The following is a 27,999-nucleotide window of genomic DNA, read 5'->3' as shown; positions in this document are numbered from 1 at the left end:
CAAAACTAAAGAAATGGCATTCTTATTCCAAGAAGAAATTATATCCACAAATCATATTTTATTAGCTGTCCAATGTTACCTTCCATTCATGTCCTGTGTTTTAATTAAATTTTACGAACTACCAGTACAAATCAATACAATGCATTTTTTTTTTTTTTTTTTTTTTTTTTTTACACACCAACAGCTTGAATGTTCTAGAAGCTTTTAAACAATGAGTTGACTGTGGGCAAACAGAAGGCAAGGAATCACAGATAATTAGCTCATGCATCTGGTGCTGGCTAATAAATAAATAATTTTCACATGAATGTAGAAATCACTCAATGTTAACTGTATTTTTAAAAAATAGTTGGAAACTGTAATAAAATGCCATTTTCAGAAGCATCTTGGCGGCTAAGTAGAACTGTTTAATTTAAAAAATATTTACTTTCCCGTAGATTGGGGTGGGTGAACATGTAGCAAAATCTCCCATCCCACTTGACTCTGGCAGATGGAGTGATCTTTCACAAAATACATTTTTCTGCATTTCTTTTCATAAAAGCCAGCAGCCAGGAAGAGCACCCTGCTTTGAAAAAAGATAGTTTGGTTCACACAGTATACTTTGGTTTATTTAAACAGGTAAGAACGTGGTCCCCAGTTCTCCTGAGGAGAAAATGTGTTTTCTGACTTTTGAATAAATCAAGATATTACCAGTCTGAATGAGGCTTTCTGTTAAGGGAAAACGTATATCTTTCTTTCCCTCCAATGTTCAGTTGCTCCTCTTGGGAAATACTCTTCAGATAAAGTATCTCTAAGTCTCGATGTATCAGTAGCCCCATGCCACGACTTCCACCTGACATTCAGGGTCTGACGGGATCAGCATTTGGCATGTCCTTGGATATGGGGCTCAATCTGAACTAAAGTTTCTCACAATACAAGTATTTTCTTAAAGTATATAAAAATGTATGCTAACTTGTGCTATCTTAGTAAGGCTTGCAAATTGGTAATTAAATAAGCAGAATATAACTCATAAGCAAAAAAAGGCATTTTTAAATAAAATTAAGAAACGAGGATGGTTAAAACTATAATAAAAAAAGATGAGCAGATTATTTTTGGTTAATCTTGGATGGAAATGACACAATAGTTTCTCTTTTTCTCTTTTTGAGTCCATTTGGTTTTGCTTAATATACTCACAAGGATCGCCAGGAGTGTATCTCCGAAGCTCACAAGGTCTCCTGATATGTCAGCATTTCCAGGCACGACAGCCCTACCCACGCAGTCATCACTCATAGGGGAGACATGTGCTTGCCTTTCATTTGAAAGAACTCCTTATAAAAAAAACTTTTTATAATTTGTGAATGTTTCAACGGGCACAAAAGATAATAGCTCTCACTCTGCTGTAAACACAAAACCTCCACGCAGTTAGGCTTGTAACCTCACAATCATCCTGCCTTTGTCAGACTCTGCACGGGATGCATTTGGGCTGCTCCTGCAGGCCAAGTGGGAGATTTTAATTCCTGTTGCGTTGAGCCAAATAGGCAGAGAGAAATCAGAGGCTCTCTCCCATCTCTTTTACTAATCAGTTGAACTTTTTTTTTTTCTTTCCCTTGAGGGAAATCTTTTCTTTGTCACAGCCACATGTTCAGTGATCACAAAGGGAAAAAAGTACAAAACCTCCCTGGATCTATCCCTGGGAGTTCAGGTTTTTTTGCTACTCGTCTTCTGTTTGCGAAGGTGGGCCTCTATCTCGTGCCTGAAGACCAGCATCCCCAGCTGCCCGTGGGACGCCTCGTTCATGGCCTTGGACTGCATGCACATCTTGTACTGCTCGGGGGCCAGTTCGTCCACGCAGTGCTTCTCGTGCCACAGGTGGAAGAGCCCCCGCACAGGTGTACGCACCACAATCAGATTGCTGTGGAGATACTTGCGGTACAGGTGCACGTCCTCCCCGCCCCAGCCTCTGATGTCCAAGTCAAAGCCACCTGTGGGAGAGAGGACACCGCTGAGTCATGCTGCTCGGCCGCCTCCGACCTCTGTGCCCTTCCTGCCCCACACAGACATGGCCCTCATTGCATGGTGCGGCAGTGTTTTAGGGGGCATGTGTCACTGCCCCTCTGAAATCTGCGGGTGTCCGTCTGCAAGGGAGAATTCAGACACCCCAAAGGGAAGGTTTCGCAGCGGCGGCCAGCACCCACTCCCGGATGCCACGAGGTCACAGACAGGCCTCCTGGCACCGCCTGCCTCCTAGGGCTGCCGGAACTGCCACGCAGTGGCCTGAGCCCCACAGTGGGCCCTGCTGCCGCCTTGCCAGCTTGAACCCTCCAAGACTTAAATGTAACTTTGACGAAAAGTGGTGAAGTCCCCCCAAATGCCTGTCATCACTGGTCCCACATGGCCCCCAGGCCACCCTCCTCTGCTCCAGGCCGCCCATCACCACCAGGCCGGGAGGGGGACCCATGCACAGGCCACCTGAGCCTGCCCATCGTTGGGCTCTGCACACAAGTGGCTGGTGGCCCCCGATGGCCGGCGGGCAGACAACAGAGTCAGGGGTCAGGAACGTGAGTCTCAGTTCGGCCAGGTCACCTCTCTTGAGCCACGGTTCCTTATCCTGGTGTGAACTAGACCTCATGCCCGAGCGAGCAGTCATGGAAGGGGAAGTGCTTGCTTCATTGTAATGGGTTTCTTATCGGTATCATTACAGCTTGTTAAAGAGACGGTGCAAAAGTTAGATGCTTACAGATAAATACAAGATGCTAAGGGATGACTGGGGTCCAGACGTGACCCAGAGACTCTGAGGTGACAGCAATGGCTCATGGAGGGAGCCCACCATTCCCACATGTGTCAGCTGCCATGATGCCCCATCCTTAGGAAAATCCAGTTTATTCTAAATTCAAGTCTGATAAACATACATCATCACAAATGGATCTGTCCGTGCACACAGAGCACGGGAACACAGGGTTTCTCGAAACGGAAACCTGCTTTAAAAAGGAAGATGGGGCGGGGTGGTGGCAGTGTCCATGATCTGGGAGCCGGAGCTTCTTGACCCTATGCCAGCAGCCACCCTGAGCCTGAGCCCAGGACCAAAGCCTCTGGTGTGCAGAGTCACAATGTCACTCTGTCTCAAGGCACATGAGCAGGTGCCACTCTGAGGGACAGGAAGTGCTCTCATCCCACAGCCCCCACCTGCCGTGCTGTCCCCATGTCCTTTGGCCTCAACTGTGACCTAAGGGCCTTTCCTCTGGGCATTCTGGGAACGTGTGTGCATGGACAGTGACTATACGCTCAGCCGGAGCCTGAAGTAGCATCTGGAATTTTCGAAGGTTCAGCAGAGAGAAATTTGGATCTTTTCTGGTATGTGATTTTCCCAAATCTCCCACGTTGCCCTTATGTTTCTCAGTGGATCCTGCTACTGTGGAGGCCCAGAATGTTCTGCCTGGGAGGGACCAGAGCCAGAACTAGGTCAGAAGGAGGCTCGGGAGCGGGGTGGTGGCGGCCGGGGGAGCAGTTTGAAGTCATCTGTCTGTAGCAGCTGCCTTGCCCTCAGTCTGTGTGCCACATTTGGGGTGACTGGGAGGGTCTAGTGGAGATTAGAGGGGCTCAAGGTCACACACGCCCCAGCCTCCTCCTGGTCCAGCCCCCAAGTCCACGACAAGAGCAACAGCCCTCTCTTGGGAAGTGGGTACACCCAGCATCGTGGGAACCCACCCGGGGCCCTCCTGCCTACTCTGGGCTTCGGGCCTCGGCCTCCAGGTGGCAGCAGAGGTGCAGACGTGCTGCTCGGCGCCGTCTTACCTATATTGATGAAGTCCGAACGGTACTGACAGGTCATCCCAAAGCCAAAGTCTCGCCAAAATCCAGTTTCCTTCTTTATGACCTGCGGGGAAAACATGGTCATTCGGTCATTCAGGAGGGGTGGACAGAGGGGACCGTGATGGAGAGATGTCACAGAGTGGTGCCAGCGGTGCGAAGTGGGGAGCCCAGCGACAGCCCTGCGCGGGAAACGCTGGGCCCCAGGCCTTTCCGACAGCCAGGAACACCCTGAATGCAGCAGCTCCGAGATGGGCCCTGTGGTCCTTGGCACCTCTGCTTGGAAGGTTCCTACGGTGTCGGCATGAACACACACACTCATGCTCACACTCACACTCAAAAACAAACCAGGAGAGCAAGCTTTTGAGCGGCACCATGGAAAAGCCACCTACGTGTCTGGCTCAGCAGCAGTACCAGAGAGAACAGGAGGCCTCGGCCCCTCACACAGGCCGGGTGGGAGCCAGCCAGGGCTTGGGAGGGAGGAAAGGCAAAGAGAACAGCCGGGGAGTCAGCTGCCCTGGCACAGGGGCACACATAGGACTCCCTTGGGAAATGCAAAGAAAACCTGAGAAGGCAGTGTGTTACTTGGGCTCTGCGACCTCTTGCTCCCTGAGGTAAAGGGCATCAGGAGTCCAGGTTCTGAAGAAAGGCTCTGTCCATTCATCTCTAAACTATTTTAAAACCAAACTGCTCCCAAGAGCATCTGTGGTGGTGCCAAGCTGCAGGGCTGCCAGGAGGCCATCCAAGCAGGGACGGTCTTCAGAGAGCGAGGCCGGGGCCTGCACAGCCTGTTACTCTGCAAAGAAATTTCCAATGCATTTGCTAAAGCAGCAAGACCTTTCCAAACTTTCCTTTATTTTTTGGCGGAGCTAATTCTGGGACTCATTCTGAGACTGTAATAGTTCTTTTTCACGATTCATTCTTGGGGTTAACATCGGTGCTTAGTGCAGAAAATCCCCTCCTGAGGGATGGGGAAGTGGGAGGGGGCCACAGCAGATCCCCACCCACCAGGACTTTTCCATTTTCTGCCTGTGAGGTTTGGCTCCCTTTGCTCACTGCTCATCACAGACTGTGTAGCAGGGGAGGAGCACCAGCGTCTCCTCCCAACTTGCCCATGGACTGACTTTTCTGCTTCTGTCAGATCCCTCAATTCTTTGAGCCTCTACTTCCTTTCCTTTAAATGAGGTGGTTGAGGGGCGCCTGGGTGCCTCAGTCCGTTAAGCATCTGACTCCTGATTTCGGCTCAGGTCACGATCTTGGGGTCGTGGGATTGAGCCCCCTGCATGGGGCTCTGTGCTGGGCATAGAGCCTGCTTGAGATTCTTCTCCTTCTCCCCCTGCCCCTCCCCCCAAATAAAAATAAAAAATTAAGGGGTGCCTTGATGGCCCAGTTGGTTAAGCATTTCCCTCAGTTCAGGTCATGATCCCAGGGGCCAGGGATGGAGCCCAACAAGCAATCAGCTCCCTGCTCAGGAGGGAGTCTGCTTCTCCCTCTCCCTCTGCCCTTCCCCCACTCATGCTCTCTGTCACTCTCTTTCTCAAATAAAAGCAATCAGTCAATCAACCAATCAATCAGGAGGTTGAACTAACCCTCCGCTAAGGTCTCTCCCAGCTCCCATCTATCCTCACTGCTCTTCCACGTTCCCGAAGCTTCTTCTCTCTACCACAGCCTCAACTGTCTTCCATAAATGGCTCGTGGCAGAGCTGTGAAATTAAAAATTCTTTTGCTTTGTAATCCATGAAACCATCTCCTCTTCACGACCACTCGCACCGAGTGAATACATACGCGTCAGGGTTTGGGGAAGGAAAATGAGGACCAAGAGAGATTTTGTCAGTGAGTCCCAGCAGATGTGTTCCAATTTCTCCTCAGAACAAAGGCCTGTTATACAATATCTCCCAAGTGACAAGGTAATTTCATTAGTATCAACTGGAAAGATTTTGCAGGGAAGGAAAGCTTGGGAAAATCTCCATTGAGTCATTTTTTAAAAAGAGTTTCTGGGGATCCCTGGGTGGCACAGCGGTTTGGCGCCTGCCTTTGGCCCAGGGCGCGATCCTGGAGACCCGGGATCGAATCCCACGTCGGGCTCCCGGTGCATGGAGCCTGCTTCTCCCTCTGCCTGTGTCTCTGCCTCTCTCTCTCTCACTGTGTGACTATCATAAATAAATAAATAAAAAAAAATTAAAAAGAGTTTCTGTTTCATAGCAGGTACACACGGTTTCTGTTGCAGCTAATGGCTTAATATCCTTTCTGCTGGTCAGGATGAAGACCAGTCCTCTAAGCTTCTGGATAAACATGGAGTTAAGAGAAGTGCCAGTATCCCAACTTCAAGCATCTGGCTGAGGTCTGTATGGAATCTAAAAGAGGAAGGCCAGGGCTTGGGAAGAAAGACAAGAGGGGTGGCAAGAGGTGGTCGCCCCGCACCCAGGCTGTGGATGCAGCACCCAGCAAGGCTGGACAAGGTCAAGAGTGACCCTCACCTGGGACCAGCGGGACAGACACAAACTGATTTACCAGCTGGGGAATGCACTATATAAAAACTTCCTAACTGGTTGGCAAGCCTAAGAAAGCCACTATCTGAAATGCTCCTTGAAATTTAGCCATTGGTGGAAACCAATCTGATGGCACCCACAGCATATAACATCAGGGCAAGCCCGAGTTCACTCCTGACAGGCTTTACCCCCCACAGCTGTGTCACGTCACTGGCATCGTGCCCTCAACGAGTAGCCGAGCTGGGAGTGAGCGCTCTCAAATGTTTATCAGATCACAGCATGTTCCAATTTAAAACCCTGAAGGGGCTTTTATTGCATTCTCACTAATACAATTAGAATAAACCCAGAGAAAACCTCTGCCCTGTGAAGGTCCTACGTGACCAAAGCCCCGCCTGCCTCGTCCAGCTCACATCCCCTCACACAGTCTCCTTCTGTCCTGCCCCTTGGACACACCAGGCTGGCAGGTCTCTGAGGCTAGACACTTGCAGACCCCTTTCCTGGGTCACCTTTTCTTTGCTCACCGGTGGGCTCTGGTCCAACATCACTTGTTTAGAGCAGTCATCCCAGCCTCGTCAGCCAGGGTCGGCAGCCTGTACCTCCGTCACCACCATGTCACTCTCTATACTGTCACCTGCTTTATTCTCTCCATAACACAGCTTTCTGAAATTATCTGGTTGATGCATTTGTTTCCTCTCTTTTCTGTGTTCACCAACCACCACTGGTGAACATAAGCCCAGGGCCTTGGTCTGGTTGATTGCCTCCAGATCACTGTCAAGTACACATCAGGTACTCAATAAATGCTTCTCCAAGAGAGGATGAGGAGCAGTCTTAGGGCAGAGAGGGCTTCATGCCAGTGGAAACAGACATGGATCACATAAGGAGTTCTTGGGTGAGTCATGAGGGCCCAGGGATTTTGGTGGGAAAATTCAGAATCATGTGGCTTTGGACAAACGGACAAAAATGTTTTTGCCTTCCTGGGCTCTAAGCAGAGGGCTCTGCTGCTTAGAGCCTCCGCCCCAGGCACAAGAAGCTCCACTGCTCTATTCAAGCTTTGAAAAGATAAATATACACCAACAATGTTTACTACCACAGAGGAGGAAGAAACTCAGATAAAGATCATAAGTCAAAAGAAAAACATCTCCTTCTTTCCTGAATTTCACCGATCTGTTTTCAAGTGCTATCCTGACTCAACACAAGGTCTTTTGAGGACTAGCCTCCTCTCAAGTCTCTGCAGCCCCCTTCCCTCTCCACCTTAGATCTCAGCAGAGCACTGCAGGGCAGGAGCATAGCACAGCACAGAAGGACGGCTGTCAAGCCTGCTCTCCCACAGGAAGTTTCCAGACCCACACCTCTGTGGGTGATGCATGTGACGGGGCTGATTATTTTCTATTGGGACCAAAACACAAAGCACAGACCAGAGTCTCTCCCCAAAGATGTGGGAAGACGGTCACCCTGCAGCTGCAGGGGGACCCAGGAAGGCAGTCAGTGCCTGTCGGTTTAATGGTGCCGATGGTTTAATGGTGCAATCTGGGCCCTGAAATAAAATAAATAACAAATATTCAAGCAGAGTATTACCTGTAAATCAAAGAGAGCCTCCCAAGAGCCAAGGCTGTGTTTGCCCAGGCTCACACTCACGAGAAACACCTGTGGTATGTGGCCCTGCAGTCGGCAGGCCCCGCGCTCAGAGGCTTTCCTCCTGGGTTTAATGCTCTCGAAATGCTTAATAATTCCTGCACTGGGGCCCTGCACTTCCACTCTGTACTGGGCCACACGAATTATGCAGCCAGTCCTGCCTGCAAGCAGCAGCCACCCCGAGCTTCAGGCCTTCAGTGGCTGGGGTGGGTGCCCCCGACCCTGCATGATACTTCCCTTACCTGGGCACTGGGGGAGTCTGGATGGGGGTGCAGAGGTGGAATGACTGAGCCTGGACCAACACCAGGATTGCTGTAACCATTTCTATGTCTTGAGAAATAAAATACCGTGGAGGCACAGCTTTCATAGAATTGGTCTAAGAATGGACTTGAATGCCACCTCCTCCAAGATCCCTGTTAACCCACATTTTCCCACAAGGCCTCTTTTAATGGTATCTGCTTAAAAGAATAAGGTATCTTCTGGAGGGTATCATGCTGGGGGAGAACTGTCCAGGCTTCCTCATGTAGGACTCTATACCCACGGCTGGATTCCACTCTCCTGGAAGCACTCCAAGGCCTAAGAACACGTGGCTGCCACGCAGCATCGGCCTTGGTCCCGTCTTCATCACACAGGGCCACCTTGCTTCCCAGTGTCTCACTCAGCAATCCCAGCAAGTGACCTACGCCTCAGTGCACAAGTTTTGTCTGTGGAACGAGCAGTCGTGCCCCTGCGCCTCACTGGTGGGTCCATGCAATAAGGCGGGCGCAGTGCTGGCTTCCGACGGGCTGCGGATGGCATGCATGACCACTTGTGGTACCCAGCGCTATCTGTGTAAGAGCAGACCAAAGGATGGACTCTGCTCAGTCAGCAAGTTTTAGAAATGTAAACCGAAATGCAGATTAGTGGTAACATACTTCCTGGAAGGGGCGGACAGGGGGAGGGTACCTGGACTCAAAGAGGGTGAGGACAGGACTCAGTGTGCCATGTGCACCCTGGACAGACAGGCACAAAGTCGCTGCACGGAAATGCTGGGTGGGGTGCACAGCAGGCTGAGAGGTCACACCCCCCAAGCCTCGGAGGGGGGGCGGTGGTGACAGGGCCTCACGGGGCAAGGCCAGGGCACAGACACAGGCCGGGCACGCACCAGGCAGAGAGGCCAGGGGTCTACTGAGCTGGCGCCATGCGCCAGGTGCTGGGGTTTGCAGACACATGCTCTGTCACTGGTTTCCAAGTCTATGTGGGGGGGCACTTAATACCAAGGAGCCATCAAGGCTGGCAGTGCTATGCTGGGGCCGGCAGGACCAGCTCCCAGACCTCACCCCACCTCGGTGTGCAGTGACATCGCTCTGGGCCTCCACCAGGCCACGGGAGGGTGGGGGGGGTGGAATCACTGGCAGCATGGAAACTGGCGAACACCTTGTATCAGGGCTTTGCCTCTCCTCTTTCCAGAGGGTGGGTGGTTAAACATTTACTAGCTGGCTTTAAGCCAGACAAGATGATTTAAAATGGGATTAATCTATGTTTTGGAAATATATCTCTGGCAGAGGGGGAAGGAAAGGCCGGGTGTCCGGGGAGGGAGAGGCTCTGCAGACAGAAGAGCTTGGTGGGTACCAGCACGAACCAGGTTGGAACCAGGAAAGTGGAATGTCTAAAGTTAATAATCATTTAAGTCAGAGAGAGTCAGTCCTTTCTCTCTGAGTCTTTCTACATAAAAACATCAGCAAGTTTTATCTCAGGTTTACAACTCAAAAAATTAAATGTTAGCATAAAATCCCATGATGTCACATACTTATTATTAATGGTCTATACTCAAAAGTAAAGAAACAACTAGTCTGAATGCCCTCCCCCCCCCCCGCCCCCGAATGTGACTTCTGGCTTTAGTCTGAAGACAAAGTGTCACAGCAGTGCCCCTGACAGGCAGTGACCAGCACAGGGACTACTGAGGTCACACTCGCTGGGCTGCGCACACTTGTCTCGTGTTTGCATCAGTGAGTACTCTTCGTTATGGCTCCATTCTGGATTTGTGTTCTCCCTCCACCTCGACACTGATATTCCAGGGTGGCTCTCAAGAATATCTATAGATCTGGGCGCCTGGATGGCTCTGTTGGAGTGTCTGCCTTTGGCTCAGATCATGTTCCCAAGGTCCTGGGATCAAGTCCTGCTTCAGGCTCCCTGCTCCACGGAGGGCCTGCTTCTCCCTCTCCCTCTGCCTGCTGCTCCTCCTGCTTATGCTGTCAGATAAAATAAAATCTTAAAAAAAAAAAAAAGAATATCTGCAGATCTCAGATCTTTCATGACTGAGTCAAAATGAACCTTTGGTAGGAAGTCTTTACTAACCATGTCTAACCATCTTGTTTCAATGTATACCTTCTTAGCACCTACACATTGTTTCCATTAAATTAATTTCTGTAGCTTGATGTTCTCCTTTGGAATTTTTGTCAGATCATTTCCTTTATATTTCAGCCCTCATCTTGATCCTAAGCAAATCTGCTTCCACTGCAGTAGGGTAAGGAAATCTTGCTTTCAACCTGAGTTCTGCTACTAGCTGGTTGTATGATCTTGGGCGAGTCCATAAAAACAAGACAGTAAAGTGACCTCCCCAATCACTTCATACAAAACTGTTTCAGTTCCTCTGATTAATCCAGAACTTCCAATCTAGATCTCTGCAGGCAGCAAGTGCTCAAGAAATGGCTCATCCAATAACGAACATAATCAATACTTTCCTTGTAGATGGAGAACCCCCTGTGTCTCAGAGACAGCTACTGTGTTTCTCTGGACTAAGCCATCATGAACACTGAACCCTAACATATCAGATTTATGTGCTCTAGGAAAGCTCTAAGGTGTATTTGGAAGTAACTGTCAAAGCTGCAGGATAATTCAGAGGCTCTAGCTGTGGACATAGAGACCTCAGTTCTGTTTTGTTTTTAAAACTTATTTATTCATGAGAGAGGCAGAGACACAGGCAGAGGGAGAAGCAGGCTCCCTGCAGGACCCCGATGTGGGACTCGATCCTAGGACCCTGGGATCACTCCTTGAGCCAAAGGCAGATGCTCTCAATCGCTGAGACATCCAGGCATTCCTCAGTTGTTTCTGCTTGACTAGTAATTCTGGGGATCTCAGAAACTGGCTTAACCACATCACACGTCTAGCTTCCCTTTGCACCTGCTTCCCTGCAGGAATGGTAATAAAAGGATAAAACTTTTAAAGTGTGAAATGAAAAGAATTCCTTGCAAGCAAATAAGATCTTTATGAGTTTGAAGTCGAAACATTAATCATATTTGATGTCAAATGTAAAGAAGTACTTTATTTAAAACCAAAGGAACTTACATTCTGATTGGCTGAAAGAAAATAAATCCTATATTCTTTCTCCCCCTCCAGCCCTAATAGAAACTTACAACTCATGGAAAGGAAACAAGGTGGTCTGTGTCTTGACAGAAGTGATATCATCCTAAGGTAGACAAAAACTGATTCTTGGGAAATGGAAAACTCTGACGGTGCTGAGATATCCAGCACACATATACATATGGTTACGTGAACAGATCCTCGGTCTATCTGTGGTAGTGGAGTTTCACTGCAGGACGAGAGAGTTTTTGATCACGGTACTGGACAGCACAGGCCAAAGGGAAACCACGCTGGGATGGGCGAGGATTCAACCTCATTCAACCTCAGGGAACCCAAGCTAAACCTTCTAGAAAAGATCCCTATATCAGCCGGAGGTTAACTGGAAGACGGGGCTACAGAGAACAGGTTTTGCTACTTCTGGAACCTTAAGGACCAAATCAGTCTGCCAAAAGAATCTCAAAGAACACATGTTTTCAATGAAGTCAATTTACTCTCCCGTTGCACAGAAGCCTGAGAGACGGGGTTCCCTCACAGCTTCACGTTCGCACAGCGGATTTCCCTTCTGTACCCGAAGAGGTACTCAGTGGGAAGAAACATGGCTTTGCCTCAAGAGGAGACACAGACACTCAAAGTGATGAAGAGCAGACAACCCAAGGTCAGACGCCTCCTGACAGTCATCCTGAGCTGGAACGCAGCTTTAGACAAACCTAGTTGATACCTCTGCCGGGAAAGGTCAGAGTTCAAGTTGGGGATGACAACAATAATGGGGAATTTTGTCTCAGAAGGGCACTGCCTACCTGTGTTACAGAGACCCTCTTCTGGCTTTACCACACCTTCCTGTGGCCCACACTGCTTTCTCTGGACTCAGGGCCACCACCACCGCCACCACCAAGACCACTCGGCATACAGAGATCCTGGGGGGCTGTGTGGTCCCACTATCCACCACCTGTGCAGCCAAGATCTTTTTTTTTTTTTAAGATTTTATTTATTACAGACAGAGAGAGAGGCAGAGACATAGGCAGAGGGAGAAGCAGGCTCCCTGCAGGAGCCCAATGCGGAACTTGATCCCAGAACCCCAGGATCATGATCTGAGCTGAAGGCAGATGCTCAACCACTGGGCCATGCAGGCACCCACCAAGATTTCAGCACAGAAACCCCTCCAATGTTCCTCTAGGAGCCACCTTGCTGGTGACCGTGCTCCAAAGTGGCTGCCATGTGTGGGGATGAGGGCACTTATGGGAAGGGTCCTGGATCTGGTCCTCACTCCTCCACTGATGTGCTCACTGGGTGACCTGCAGTGAGCCACCCCCTTCTGACTTCTGCTTCCTAGCTGTCACCTTTCTTACCTGGGAGGGTCTGTAATAACGAAGAAAAAATGTGCTGCATCCATAATGCGATAATACTAGTTTCTAAAAGCCATAGAAGAAAACTATGAAGGTGTGAAATTACCTTTCTGTAAGGTACTGTTCCTACTTATTTTCCACTTTTAAATATTACAAGCACTTTTAATCAACAAGACACTGGGACCAAAGGCCAGAACGTCTGCCAAATTTAAAAATTACTGTGGGAATCAATCCACAGATTTCCACTCACCTTTACTCATGGTCAGGTGCCCCTGGTAATGAAAGACAGGGAAGCGAGCTGCACAAAGGCACCTGCGGGGTAATTACTCACCAGCTGCTGCTCCAGGGGAGGCACTGCATCATGATGGCCATATATTATGCCAGGATTGTACTGACTGAAAAGGACCGGATAAAATACCTTCTTCCCTGCAAACCAGAAAACAAACATTCACTTAAAGCAAAGCTAGTAGGCTTGTTCACTCATATTCAGCTCTCTGATAATCCCAGATATTCGTATCCACTTTTTCTTTTCTTTTCACTCAGCCATAAAACAGATCTCAGCAGTCCTACACACCTCGACCACATGGGCAGACTCTCGGCTATCTGTAGCACAGAAGTGGCATGCAAAGTCCTGACAGATGGGGGCTCTGGGGAGCAACTGAGCTGCCCTGCCAGACATTAACCCATTAACTGCTGCCTTGTGGGATTCTGAAGGGTGGCCAGAAGGGCCAGGGTGACTTCACGCAGCAGTAGATTTAGGGACCCCAGGGCATTTGCTCTTTACCAGTTTACACCCAAGAGCATCAATGATTTAACAGTTGTTATCAGCTGAATACTAGCCTGCTTACAAGTCAAACTCCAGGAGAATGGTTTTCTCCACGTGGATTCTTTCTGCTCAGATCCCTGCCTCCCTCAGTGTCTGCCCATGGCCACTCCTTTCCCTTCAATCTCACACAGCTTTCCAGCCCCCATCATCCCCACCACGCCCTGTCCTGTGGATGTTCACTAGAGCCCACCTCCCAGCTGAACACGGAACAGGGGTCCTAGACTTAGGACAAAGCATCTCAGGATTATGGGGGCCAACAGTCCCACCCTGACATCAAAGGAGAAATCAAACCAGATGATTTTCCTTTTCTTGGGGTAAATTAGGCCTGTTCAGAAGCAGGACGTCAGAGGGAACCATGAAGGAGTGAGAGGAAGGGAAGGGTCGAGGCCAGAGACCCATACCTGGCTGCGTGTTCAGCCTGCACGTGTTGAGGAATTCAGAGGTGAAGTAGATATCGACATCACAGAAAAAGAGAAGGACGTTGCTTCCTTTCCAGAAGCGGGCTCCGACATCAAGTCCCTTTCCCCGAGAAAACTCTCCATTCAGTTGGATGAATGTGAAGTTCCTGAAGTTGGCAGCTCTATGAGGGAAGAATATAGTCATCATGTGCTCACGCGCCCAGGCGGACAGAATGCCTTAGAAAACACACGGCCAGGGCCCATCCACATTGTCAGGTATCTCTTGTAACTGTGAGGGTACAGAGACTAACAGAGAAGATATAGAATGAGCCAGACTCACTGGAAACTCACTGAAATTAAAGGTACCAAGAACACTTAGTGAAGCTTGCTTGCTTGCTTTATTTATTTATTTATTTATTTATTTATTTATTTATTTATTTATTTATTTCTTAGTGAAGCTTTAACACCAGCTAACTTCTTTCTCTAGCAATTTCCCCACAGTGAAAACTGTATCATTACAGCTAATGGATATTTTGTGTGATAGAGAAATTTGAACCAGTGGAGGCGAGGTCAATAGGACCTAGGACAACCTCCGTGCCTCCTGAGCCACCTGAATGACACCACTGGGCCAAAGACATAAAATCACACTGGAATAGCCCCTCCTAGTATCTTCTCATCTGTATGCAACTCAAGACCAGGCATGGTAGTCTTGATGAATGTCTATCCCCAAAGAGATTCAAGCCTGGACTCCTTCCCCACCTTCAGATAGAGCGAGAGAGCTTGGTAGGAAAAATGACAGACTTGGATGTAGATTGATAGGACCATCCCAGACCTGGCTCTCCTATAGATCAACTCTGTTATCTATGGAATTCCATGAATCTCCTGGCAGCTCAGTTGCCTCATCTGCAAAATGGGAATAATGACACCTTCCTTAACTACCTCACAGAGTTATTAGTTGGATAAACGCTGCCAAGAGCACATGTAAGCATCAGCTCTCGCTATCATCAGCACAGGCGAAGATTCCCAGGCCTCTGGTGGTAAAGCCAAGCAAGACATTTCTTCATTTGGCTCTTCTTTTCCTGAGACACCAGAACCTTCTGAAATGGGTGAGCAGAAATTCCAGGAATTCGCATAGTACCTAGAAGGACAGGAACTGTCTTCGGCCAGACACAATCAGAGAACTCCTTTGAGTCCTATCCAGCTCCTACCCCTGCTCATGAGCAGGGGGCCTGGCCTGTGGCAAATCCCTTCACATCCCACTTATGCCATTCTTCTCTTCATAATGGCTCCCCTGCTCATCTTTTTCTAATGGCTAGTAGTAGGTTCCCTTCTCGATGTATCTCAAGGCTCATACTCTCTGGGCCCCCCCAGTCTGCAGGGATATCTGTTAGCTAATTGGCAGGGGGACAGGACGGGCATGCCCATGAGCAAGGACCTCCTCACTCAGGTTGTGACTCCTAATTCAGGTGCCTCCTCCAAGATGCTTTCCAGGATCTACCATCAGAGAGTTCAGATATACAAATGCTTTACACGTGAACAACAGCAAGCAAGTTTCACCAAAGGAAGAGGAGTGCAGTCCCTTAACAGGCTGTGTGAAAGGAACTGCGCAGTTTCCTTCCTTGAACGGTGTATGGTTCTTTGTGTCTACATATCAAGTTTTTACCAAAGTTCAGTCACGTTGAATCCCAAGAACATAAGGCAGAGCTAGAAACTCAGGTAACAGTGTCACAGATATGACAAGGCTGTCAGGGACTGACTACTGAGTGATGGGTAGACCCACTGAGAACTACAAATTTAGAGGGCAGAGTGGTAATTGGATGTATACATTCACCCATTGTGCAAATTAATCTGGGTGATTCCGTCCCCAGATTCCCAATTCCTGGCTCAAGCTGCTGTGCTGGTGGAGGGTGGGGAGGGAGAAGATGGGGGCTGGGCCTGTCTGCCCTTCAGGGCCACCAGAAAGAAGGGCAGGGGGAACACCGTGCCTAGGACTTGAGATGGAAGAACTGGAAGAACTTTTTGGAAAAGTCTTCTAATAACCATCTCTAGGATGTTTCCTAGGCTTCAATGTGTTACTTCTAGAGAAAGAGAATTCGGGACACTAAGGGACCCTCTGTGTGGCCCCAACGTAAAGGCAGCCGGCCTCCTTTCTCTTCATTCAGCCTCTCCACAAGGATGAGGCCATCCACGTCACCTCACATCCACTGCACTACTGTCAGTGTGGCCCAGCCTGCACTGGGCGCTGTGGGTGCATGGCACCCGGCTCTGCCCCTTGGGGCCAACACACCCCCCACAAAAAACCTGCCCCACCAGCTCTGCAGGCCTCCCCTTCCTCCAGGAGAGGGTGGGCTCGCGGCCGCCAGGAGAGAGAGTGTGCCCACAGCCGCCTCTGCGCTGAAGGACTCGCTGACATGAGTGCACGGAGGCCGGGTGGGGACAGAGGCACCACTGGCCCGGGAGGCACCATGCACCAGTCGTAGGTGTTGGAGAGGGCCCAGGGCCGACTCTGTCATCTGTCTGTTGTTCCCAGGGTGGCAGCCAGGTCGCTGTGCTCAGCTAGGATCTGTAGATGGACCACAGCACTGTCCTCCCCTGAGCAGCCCACCCAAGGCACTTCCTATAACTGCGCAGCATCTGGAGGCGGCCCGTGCTCTCCTCGTTGCTGTCAGGAAGGGCCTCTGATAGTTACCAAGCATTCTCTAGCAAGAAAGGGGGCAGAGTTGGAAACACCAGAAAAAGAATCGGAACCACTTTACTTCCTCTCTTTTCCAGAACAGAGAGACTAATCCACTGGTGAACATCTGGGCCTGGCCTTGTATATCTCCCTCTCATCTCAAACTCATCAGCACCAGCTCCAGAGCACAGGACGCCAACAAGATGAAGAGAAAGCGGCTTCTGCATGAGAGCCAGGCCCCTCCCTCACCACGTCCCATAGCCATTCAGAAAGGTGGCTCACTGGGGAGGGGGACTGGCTCTCTAGGCCAGAGCACCCCTGCTCCACAGCATCGTCAGAAATGTGTCTGAAGAGGCTGTGAGGCCGATGTAAGAGCAAGGACATTTCAACACAAAACCCTGATTCGCCCCAATGGGGTCTGGTGGTGGGTCTGGGAAGGTGCCCAACATGGCCACGAGGCTGTACATCCCACAGACGCAGGCCACCAAAGTGCACAGACAAGGACCCTGTTCTGTCCTTTGCCAGAAGATGAACACTGATGGTGTGCCATGGCTGGGGCCTCCTGCCTCTGCTCTGGGTCCCTTCCTGCTATGTACTTTCTGAATCCACTCCAGTGAAAATCCAGCTTGGTCTTGACAACCCAAGTCAAGTGTCACCACCTCTCCCACCATGCTGCAAACTGAAGGCAGTCTGCCCTCCTAGGCACGGTGCCTCATTCTCCCTCGTCTCCCCTGTGCCCATGCCTTCCTTGCCTTTGCCTTACAGACATGTACCTGGTGACCTAGCGGGCTATAAACCTTTGGTGGGCAGGATCTTCAGAGATTCTCTGGCACTCTGCAGTAACTGGCCCACATGGGGACACCATGGATGATCAATAAGCCTCAGATGAATCATGGGGTAAATCCTGGGGAAGGCTGGGGTGTATTTCAGACCTTCGTTATTGGGGGGCACTGCTCAGGGCTCCTCCTTCCCTCAGGTACAAGCAGGGGAGGCCCTCATATATCAGCAAAAAGTCTCTAGCCAACAGATTGCAAAGACAGAAACCCATGCTTTTAGAAGGATGGCAAATATGTAAATCACAGAAAAAAGAGAGCTGAGAAAAATGAGATACAATTTGGTTTGAGACACTTAATGTATCCATACAAAGAAATGGGACACTTGGAAAAAAAAAAAAAGAAATGGGACACTTGGTGGCACACCTAAAGTAACAGCCTGGGGAGGGAAACTGACCTTTTTCATTACAGAATGAGGACACCACGTCCTATACTATGTCATTTCCCACTGACTCAGAATACATAGCTCCAAAAAGGCCCCCATGATTACTCACTATTCTTCTTCTTCTCTTCTTGAATTGTATTATTGACTGATGACACTCTCAAGTTTCTCATTCAATTACCCTCCTTTCTATAGTAAGTCTGGCACACAGGGACTCCTCCAAGTTATATACAATCATGCTGCTAGCAGTTATAATGACCTCAGAAAGCCAATGTTTCTCCTGGAGATTTAATTTCTCTAATTAACTTGCATTTCCCAGAATTGCTGAATTGAAAATGATAAAAGATCTTGTTGTCTAATATGCTATTCTCATACAGACTTCTTCCCCACCATTACAAGGAAATTCCCTGGATGTGGCACTTCCCACAATAACCCTTCACTTAAAAAAAAAAAAAAAAAACTTTAAAAATTTACATAAAAACCTATATTACATTCAATGTATAATTTAAGATTTTAAATCTAACAGCTTTAAAAATCGAAATCACTTGAGTTCTTACTGAAAACACTTGAATACTATCAAGAATTTAAAAATAAACAGATTCTCAGGCAGCTTGTCTTAGTAGGCACTTTAAACAATTTAGAACTTTCTAGATTCTGACCTTATACAAGCCAGCTTATACAACTCCATTTTAGCAAGTTTCTTTCAAAAAGATAAACAAAATGGATAAACCTTTGACTGGACTATCTAAAAGAGATTTGAGGGCTATTACTCAAATTAATAAAATTATAAACAAAAGAGGAGACATTACAATTAATGCCACAGAAGTACAAAATATCATCAAACTACTATGAACAATTATATGCCAGCAAACTAGGTGACTTAGAAGAAATGGATAAATGCCTAGAAACATACAACTCACGAAGACTGGATCATAAAGTAATAGAAAATCTGAATAGACCAATAAGGAGCAAGGAGATTGAATCGATAATCAAACATTTCCCACAAATAAAAGCCCCAGGACCAGATGGCTTCATGGCTAAATTCTACCAAACATCTGAAGATGAATTAATGCCAATCCTTCTCAAACTCCTCAAAACCATTCAAGAGGAAGGAACAGTTCCAAACTCATTTTACAAGGCCAGCATTACTCTGATACTGAAGCCAGATAAGGACATGACAAGAAAATTATAGGCCAATCTCCCTGATGAACACAGATGCAAAAACCCTCAACAAAATACTGGCAAACCAAATCAATAGGAGCAGACACCATGAGCAAGTGGGTTTCATCCCTGGGATGCAAGGATGGTTCAATACCAGCAAATTAATAAACATGATACACCACATTCACAGAATGAAGGATAAAAATCATACAATTTTTCAATATTTTATTTTCAATAAAAATCATCTGATATTTCAAAAGATGCAGAAAAATCTTTTGACAAAATTCAACATCCTTTCATGATAAAGACTGAACAAATTAGGTATAGAAGGAATGTCCCTCAACCTAATGAAGGCCATATATGATTAACCCACAGCTATCACTGTACTCAACAGTGAAAAGTCAAAAGCCTTTCCTCGAAGATAAGGACCAAGACAAAGAGCCCCACTCTCACCACTCTTATTCAACACAGCACTGGAAGTGCGAGCCAGTGCAACTTGGCAAGAGAAAGAAACTAAAGGCATCCACATCAGAAGAAGGAAACAAAATGATCTCTAAACCCTAAAGACCAAAAATCTGTTAAAACTGATAAAGTTCTAGTTTCAGATTTCAGAATACAAAATTACATATAAAATCAGTTGTTTCCATACACAATGAAAGAGAACCTAAGAAAGTAATCCCATTTACATCAAGAACTATACAATAAAAAGTAGTGAATTATGGATACATGCTACAGTGTGAACGAAATCTTGAAATCATCACTGGAAGTTAAGAAGCCAAACACAAGAGGTCATGTATGATATGATTCCATCTATCTGAAATATCCAAAATAAAGTGAATCCCTGTTTTTTCAAATGCCTTTTATGTGTTGATAGAGATGGTCACAGAGTTTTGTGAATTATACTGAAGGAGTCTTGTATGTTGAGTCAATCCTGCATTCATTCCTAGGTTAAGTTTCACTTCATTATGATGTACAATCCTTTTTATATGTTGCTGGATACAGTTTGCCAGGATTTTCTTGAGGATTTTGGCATCTATATTTATAAGAGACACTGGTCTGTAGTTTTCTTTTCTTGGTATTTATCTGGTTATAGTATCAGGGTAATATGCTCTCATAGAATGAATTGGGAAGTGTTCCTTCCTCTTCCAAATTTTGAAAGTTTGTGAAGCATTGGTATTAATTCGCCTTTAATGACTGGAAGAAATCAGCAGTGAGGCCATTTGTGCCTGGCCTTATTCTTTAGGGGAAGTTTTCTTATTACTATTTCAATCCATTTACCTATTATAGGTCTACTGAGAGTTTCTATTTCTTTTTGAAGAAATACTTAATTTCTACCATGTACAAAATTGTACATGTACAGGATCACCTCCATTCCCTCCCCTCTCCTCTCCTTTGTATTGTTATCGTATTAAAATGATATCCTTATGCACTGTGTCTGTCAATACAGTGTCGATTTATGATCCTTGTTTTATGCAGTTATCTTTAAAATAAGAGAAAAAAAGAGTTATAAACAAAAAACACATTTATAGTATTTTAGATTTCCCTACAAATAGGGAAATGCTTACTTTTACTGCAACTGTTGATTGCTTTGCAAGGATTTGCATTTGTCTAGCGTTCTTTCATTTCAGTCTTCAAGGATCCTTTTCATATTTCTTATAGGGCAGGTTTGCTAGTGATGGAGTCTCTCAGTTCTTTTTTATCTGGGGATGTCTTAATTTCCTCTTCATTTCTTTTTTTTTTAATTTTTATTTATTTTTGATAGTCACACACACAGAGAGAGAGAGAGAGAGAGAGAGAGAGAGGCAGAGACACAGGCAGAGGGAGAAGCAGGCTCCATGCACCGGGAGCCCGACGTGGGATTCGATCCCGGTCTCCAGGATCGTGCCCTGGGCCAAAGGCAGGCGCTAAACTGCTGCGCCACCCAGGGATCCCTCCTCTTCATTTCTGATAGATGGTTTTGCTGAATATAGAATTCTTGGTTAAGTGTTTTTCCTCTAGCACTTCTGAATACACCATCCCACTTTCTGGCCTCTGTTGTTTCTGTTGAGAAATCAGCTGTCAATCTTATTAAAAATTCTTGGTCCCAATGAGTGCTTTGCTCTTACCACATACAAGATTCTTTCTTGTCTTCTCTCTTTGTGTTTTAACTATTTGATTATGATATGTTTACTGTGGATTTCTATGGATTTTTCTATTTGGAGTTTGTTGGGCTTTTTAGATGTGTAGATTCAGATTTTTCATTAAGTTTGGGAATCTGGGGCCATTATTTCTTCAAATATTTTTTTCTGCCCCTTTCTCTCTCTCATCTCCTCTGGAACTCCTACTATGCCTATACTGGCATGTTTGACAGTATCCTACATGTCTCTGAGGTTTGTTCATCTTCTTCATTCTTTTTTGTTTCTTTTTTTTAAGATTTATTTATTTATTTATTTATTTATTTATTTATTTATGTATTTATTTATTTATGATAGGCATAGATGGAGAGAGAGAGAGAGGCAGAGACACAGGCAGAGGGAGAAGCAGGCTCCATGCCAGGAGCCCGACTTGGGACTCGATCCCGGGACTCCAGGATCGTGCCCTGGGCCAAAGGCAGGCGCTAAACCACTAAGCCACCCAGGGATCCCCTTCTTTTTTGTTTCTTAAACCTCATCATTTCAATTGACCTATCTTAAAGTTCACAGATTCCCTCCTCTGCCTGTTCAAACCAGATGTTCAGCACCCCCCTAGTGAATTTTTAACTTTAGTTACTGTACTTTTCAACCCTAGAATTTCTATTTGGTTCTTTTCTTGTAACTTCTGTCTCTATTTGGTAAGACAAGGTTGTATTTGGCAAGACTTGATTCTCATGCTTTTCATTAGTTCTTTAATATGTTTTCTTTTAATTCTTCAAACATATTTAATATAGCTGACTTAAAGTTTTTGCCTAGTAAGTCCAACACCTGGGCTTTTTCAGGGACACTTTCTTTTTTTTTTTTTTTTTTAAGATTTTATTTATTTGAGAGAGAGAGAGAGAGAGAAAGAGAGAGCATGAGCAGGGGGAGGAACCGAGGGAGAGGGAGAAGCAGACTCCCCTCAGAGCAGGGAGCTTGATGTGGTGTTCAATCAAGTGACTCCAGGATCATGGCCCAAGCCAAAGGCAGACACTTAACTGACTGAGCCACCCAGATGCCCCGTTAGGGACAATGTCTAATGATTGTTTCTTTCCTGTGCATGAGCCATACTTTTTCTTTGCATATCTCATAACTTTTTGTTTAAAACTTAACCTTTTCAGCAATGTAATGTGGCAATCCTGGAAATGAGAATCAACTCATTGTTTATTGTTGTTGTTCTTTGTTGTTCTTTGTTTAGTGTCTTTCTTGAACTAAATCTGTAAAGTCTGTATTCTCTGTTGTGTGTGACAAAATGACATTCTTGAAATGTCTAGAACAAGTAAGTCTCCAAATCTTTGCCAAGGGATTTTGTGTATCTTTCCCAAGGCCCCTCAAGAGCCTGCCATAAACACTCAACCAGGCAGCTGACCACTTTCCTTGGCCTTTACTTCCTTCTTGCATAAAGCCTCAAGGTCAGCCAGAGGTGAAAAGCTAAGGCCTGCTCGTGTCTCTCCCAAGTTTGAGCACAGCCCTAGCCCTGAACATGGCCTTCTAGATCCCCAGGAATGTATTCGAGCTTTTGAAAGGCCCAGAGGAGCTCTTGCTCCTCAGCCTCCCCCTTTAATTTAAGCTTTTTGGTTAGTCTTTTGTTTGGTCCAACTCTTATCTATCACCTCAGGCAGCCACAAAGTGACAAACTTCCTATAATTGTTTTTTTGGAGGAAAGGCTATTTCCACTGAGAGAGCTCTGAGTTAGGTCAAATAAAGACAACCTTGTGAGAGGAGTCTTCCAGAAAACCCCACACAGGTCAAATCATGCCATTTTTCTGGGAATGACACTTTATAAGAGCTCCCGCATCTTGGTGGCCCCTGGTGGCTGCCAGGCCGTGGCTCTTGCTGTGCTTGTGCACTATGAGATTCCAAAGCTACTGAAAGAAGAGCTAAGGAGAAGGTGGGAATAAGGCAGGTGAAAGCTGCACAAAAACTCAGTCATTTTTCTTGGATAAATACTTCCCAGATTACTGCAAGCTTTGTTTAATTTCCAGGGTTCTTAAACAGTTGATTTGGACCGTGTTTAGCAATTTTCTCATTGCTTTATTATAGAGTATTTGCAGAGGTCTTTATTTTACCATTTTTGCTGGTATCACCCTTCTTTAACCGTTGAATTATAGTCCAATATATAAACAATATCAGTTAATTTTTCTCATAATCTATTTTCCCAATATTTTCATCTGGAAACATTTCAAACCTTCAGAAATGTAAGACACTATAAATATCCACATTATCTTTCACCTAAATTTACCAAGTGTCAACATTCTGCCTGACTGCCTGCCTGGAACCATTTCAAAGTTAGTTGCAGACAGCATGACAGCTCTACCCTTGAAGAGAAGTATCTCCCAAGAATCAGGGCACTCTCCTTTATAACATTAAATAATATAATAATCACACTCCAGAAAGTTAACATTATTATAATACTATATATGCTACCTTCAAATTGCCCAAGGCACAATTTAGAATACCTAATACAGGTACATCTCCACAAAGAGCAGAATCTCCACCAAGCAGAACCATACTTGACCCCTCTGGCAAATACCAGGTGGCAGGGCCTTAGGCCTGAGATGCTGCCTTAATCCACAAGATGCCTCCCAGGGTCCAAGATTCCTTATCTTCTTGGGAGGGATTTGCTGTACTGCTTTTTTTTTTTATTTTAGCGAATGAAAGAGTATCTAAAAATTACGTAAGAAAAAAATTAAAACAAAACAAGAATACTGCTCAAGTTTAAGAAACAAATTGAAGGAAAACAAACTAGAATAAAACCTTTCCCCCAAATATTCTTCTGGAGGTCCTGATAAAATCTTCCTGAGGGTACATGTCAAACAAATCCTTTCAAAGAGGCAATGAAATGATGACATATACCAGAGCAAAGCAGGTCCCCAACAATACATCTAGAAAAAAGCCCTCTTATGTCACATACTTGCAAAGACAGAGCAGTGTCTCATCTCTAGAACTTTGATCTCAGAGATAATACCTCTGAAAGATGCCTTTGTGTCCTTATGATTGGGCAAAGATGAAGATGCAATGTGGTAAATGCTAACTCATGCCGATCTGCCTACCTGTTATAATTTTTTAAAATTTCCTGATACATAGCCCCAAGCAAATGTCCTACCTAGGCCAGTGTTTCTCTGTGTGGGCCATGGGCCATCCCCAACAGCATCACTCAGGGGACTCATACAAAGCTTCTCCATCTCAGGGCTACTGACTCAGAATTTCTGGAGCTGGATCCCAGGAATCTGCATTTTAAAAAGCACCCTGGCTATTCCAAGGCACATTTATATTTGAGAATCATTAAGCTAGGCTTTAATCTGAGATTAACAGCAGCTTAATACAGAAAACTTTATGGAATAAGAATCAGATGCTGAGAACTGATTTGTACTGTTATCCATGGCAGTGGTTTTTAAATATTTTTACTGCAACCCTTACAAAGGAATATATTATACATCATGACACAGTAGATACACACACACACACACACACTCTCGCTCTCTCTCTAAAGTCTTACCAAACAATATTTATCCTTACTACTTCTGATGCATGCACCCTGATATCTTCTATCCTATTTTATTTCAATCTTTTGAAAACACTGGACATAACCCACTAAAGCTATTACACAACCCTCTAATGAATCACAAATTGCAGTTTCCAAAACACTAATCTACAGCCATCAACTGAAATGTAAAGCTCAACTGAGTAAACATAAATCTAGAGACAGAATGAAACATAGCACATAATTAGATTTTTAAAAGATATTCTTAACATATATACATTTGCCTAGACTTAGAACAGTTTAATCACAATGCTGGTATCCTGATGAAATAAATTATCATTGAGGCTGATTTTAAATCTTATGACTTTCAACTGACAATTATGAGTTTCAGGAGGGATTACACTGGAGTGAAAATGTGGTGTCATGTTAAGACCTGGAGTATTGGCAGTTAACAGCTGAGGCTCAGATCCTGGCTCTCTGATGTGGTAGGGATGGCAGCCTGAGTAACCACTTCTCCAGCCTCAGTTTCTTTGTCTATGAAATGGGATTAATAACAACACCTATCTCATGAGGCTGCTGTATTAAACAAGATAATTCATGTAAATAATGGTTATTATTATTATTCAAAGATAAGATGCATTTCCACAAAAGTTTAGCTACCCTAAAAGAATGATAAAAATGACATTTAAATAGGGCTTATAAGTTTTCATATAGATTACTATGAGTATAAATATACTGTGTATGTGGCATTATCTTTCTCTTTTTTTTAAAGATTTTATTTATTTTAGGGAGAAAGAGAGACAGCAAGAGCAGGAGGGGCAGAGGGAGAAAGAGAATCTCAAGCAGATTCCACGCTGAGCACAAAGCCCAATTCGCAGCTTGATCTCGGGACCCTGAGGTCATGACCTAAGCTGAAACCAAGAGTCAGATGCATAACTGGCTCTGCCACCCAGGTGCCCCTATCCTTCTCTTGATGAACAAACACTGGATGTTTTCTGAGTAAGGCACTAAACTAAATTTACAAAGAGCCACGTAATTTGGTAGTACTTACTATGCAGTTTATAACCTAGTTAGGAATAGACAAATTATATGCCAAGTGACAAACAGAAGAGATGCTGACAGCAAGTACCGTCTGAGTCCAGAGAGAAGCCTGAAGGTTAGGAAGAGCTCCAGAGTGGGCACTCGGGTGGGCACGGAAGGGTGACGGTCTGAGTATGTAGAAAGGAGGATGGAGAGAACACTAAGTGGAAGACCATGATGGGAGTGAGGACGAAGGGGCAAATACCACACACTCCGACCCCCCGGCCCAGTTTGGCTGTGAACTGGAAGCCATCAAGATGAGGTTACAAGTTAAAGCTAGTCTTGCTAGGAGGTGAGGGCAGTAAGTGATTAGGAAGACTGATGTGGAAGGTGGAATGGTAGGGCTGCAGTGTTAAGTCAGGCCTGGCTGCAGAGGGTGGGCCATCCCTGCTCTGGTCAGAGCAACACCATGGAGGGGGTAGGACACCCCCAAGGCATCAGAGATATCCTGCACGTATCCCCAGTTAGCAAACATGGACACAGAAGAATGGGGTTCCAGTTCGTTTTGACAGAGTTAAAGCACTGACTGGCCCACCGCAGCACAAAGTTCTCAGTTATGGGTAGATTAATCTCTGGAAATTTTCAAAAACTAAGTAAACGATCCCTACCACTGAAATGATTTCTACTTTTTTTGTTCAGATTCTCTTCATTCTTTGCTCAGCAAGCAACCTTCTGATCGAGAATTGACACAGAGAAGAATGCCTTAATAATATGAGTCCTAAGTCTTCCAGTCACTAAAAAGGATATTTTCCATAACCACACTAAACCGGCCTTCCCCTTGGCCTTCAGACTCATGTCAAGCTGGTTATATATATCAGCAAATATCTTTTAAAGTGCTCAGACTCAGGAGGACTGAATTTCTCAGTTCTGATTGCAGTTGAGAATCACCTGGATAACTGCCTTGGGATGGGGCAGCCCCCAGGGTGGACCACTACTTTCTCAGACAATGACTCTTAATACTGGTTGCATGTTAGAATTATCTAGGAAACTTATGAAAAAAAGATCCATGCCCAGGAATGGATACTTTGAGAGATGCTGGAACCTATCCACTGGGCAGAGGACATGAATTCTAATAATTCCTCGTTCCTAAGCAGAGATGAAAAGGATATTTGCAGTGTGTTGGATTTGAGAGTCTCTATTTCACTTACATTTAGGATTTTCAATTATTCTATTCTCTTTGATCTCCCTTTGATAGGGGCCTAGATTTTAAGCTGTTGCTAGTTTTAAGTTCTGAATTCCATATTGCTTTAGCACAGAGAGGTCAACCTTTTCCAAAGGACTGGACAGTAGAGTTCAGGCTTTACAAGTCATATAGTTTCTGTCACAACTACTCAATTCTGTTGCAGCACAAAAGCAGACATAAATAATATATAAACAAATGAGCATGCCTACACTCCAAAAAAACTTTGGGTTTTGTTTTGTTTTAGAGAAATAAGACCAAAAGACTGCTTTAGAACATTTAGGTAATTCTAATAAGCATTCTGATCTCGTGCCCATAGATAGCAAATTAGTAACAAAGTATGAAAACAAATACAAAAGTGCACTCAATCTTATATTCTTAATCTTTGACTATCATCCTATTTCCATTTATCAGAAACTCAGAATAGGGGTCCCTGTTTATATTTAGGCCATATGGATCTCTTCAGGCTTTTTCTGCCACTGAGTACTACTGACGCCCCTCCAGGTTTCACTTACAGAGAAACTACCCACCTAATTGCTCAAGTGAAGCCCTGCAAAGCTCCCTTGCAGAGTGGTGGTACCATTTGGGCTTCCTCACTAGCAGAAAATGCCACAGATATTTATCAAATAAATACTTTTAAATTTATTTGAGTAGCGAAGAAAATCCATCTGTGCTGCTTTCATTTACTCCCCCATGCAACTGATCAATGGTGTATAAATATACAACCCTGAGTCTAATGTTTTTGGTTAAATAATTTCTATTCAACTGAGTAGGTTTAATCAAGGATCCCATTCCAGCCATCACTTCTGGCTTCCCCCTAATCTTTCAAAATGCATCATGAATGCAAGTCAAAAGAGTGAGACTATTTGCTAAGTGGAGGAACCCCAAGCATGGATATCACTCAGCCGGAGCTCATTGCACGGATGCACTGTCCCTAATTCCCATTCTGTGACGTAAAGCCTCTAGATCAGCAGCACTGAGACAACACCCAGTCACAGAGAAGCCCAAAGAAGCCTGTGCCCCAACCCTTGCACCTCAGGGCAGTTCATCTCAACTGTCAAAGTCAACACGGCAAGGACCAGTGTCAGGTGGGTGGTCCCCAGGGAATGGGGGACACACAATTCTTCCTAGCACAGCAAGTGATCAGCTGACTGCCCATCTGACCCACAGAAGCAGAAGTGTCAGCCTTGGACATGTACTCCTGAGGTTGGTTACTATGACTCCTCATTACAGCTCCACATT

General features: G+C 45.7%; 1 protein-coding gene across 31 annotated transcripts in view; it reads right to left on the bottom strand.

The window, feature by feature from the left end:
- Window positions 1–38: 38 nt before the first annotated feature.
- The window catches only part of CSGALNACT1 (chondroitin sulfate N-acetylgalactosaminyltransferase 1), a 327,875-nt gene continuing 299,914 nt past the window's right edge, over window positions 39–27,999 (bottom strand). For all 31 annotated transcript variants that reach the window (XM_072776718.1, XM_072776723.1, XM_072776719.1 and 28 more), the window contains 4 exons: window positions 13,817–13,995; window positions 12,921–13,015; window positions 3,769–3,850; window positions 39–1,958 (listed from right to left, as the gene is read on the bottom strand). In XM_072776718.1, the coding sequence (XP_072632819.1) occupies window positions 1,675–1,958; window positions 3,769–3,850; window positions 12,921–13,015; window positions 13,817–13,995 (640 nt within the window). In that variant the 3' untranslated portion in view covers window positions 39–1,674. The remainder of the gene's footprint in view (window positions 1,959–3,768; window positions 3,851–12,920; window positions 13,016–13,816; window positions 13,996–27,999) is intronic.

This window comes from Canis lupus, chromosome 15 (assembly GCF_048164855.1).
Source record: "Canis lupus baileyi chromosome 15, mCanLup2.hap1, whole genome shotgun sequence".
NCBI lineage: Eukaryota > Metazoa > Chordata > Mammalia > Carnivora > Canidae > Canis > Canis lupus.
The sequence above is the reverse complement of the archived record's forward strand: the minus strand, read 5'-3'. Positions and strand labels throughout refer to the sequence as shown.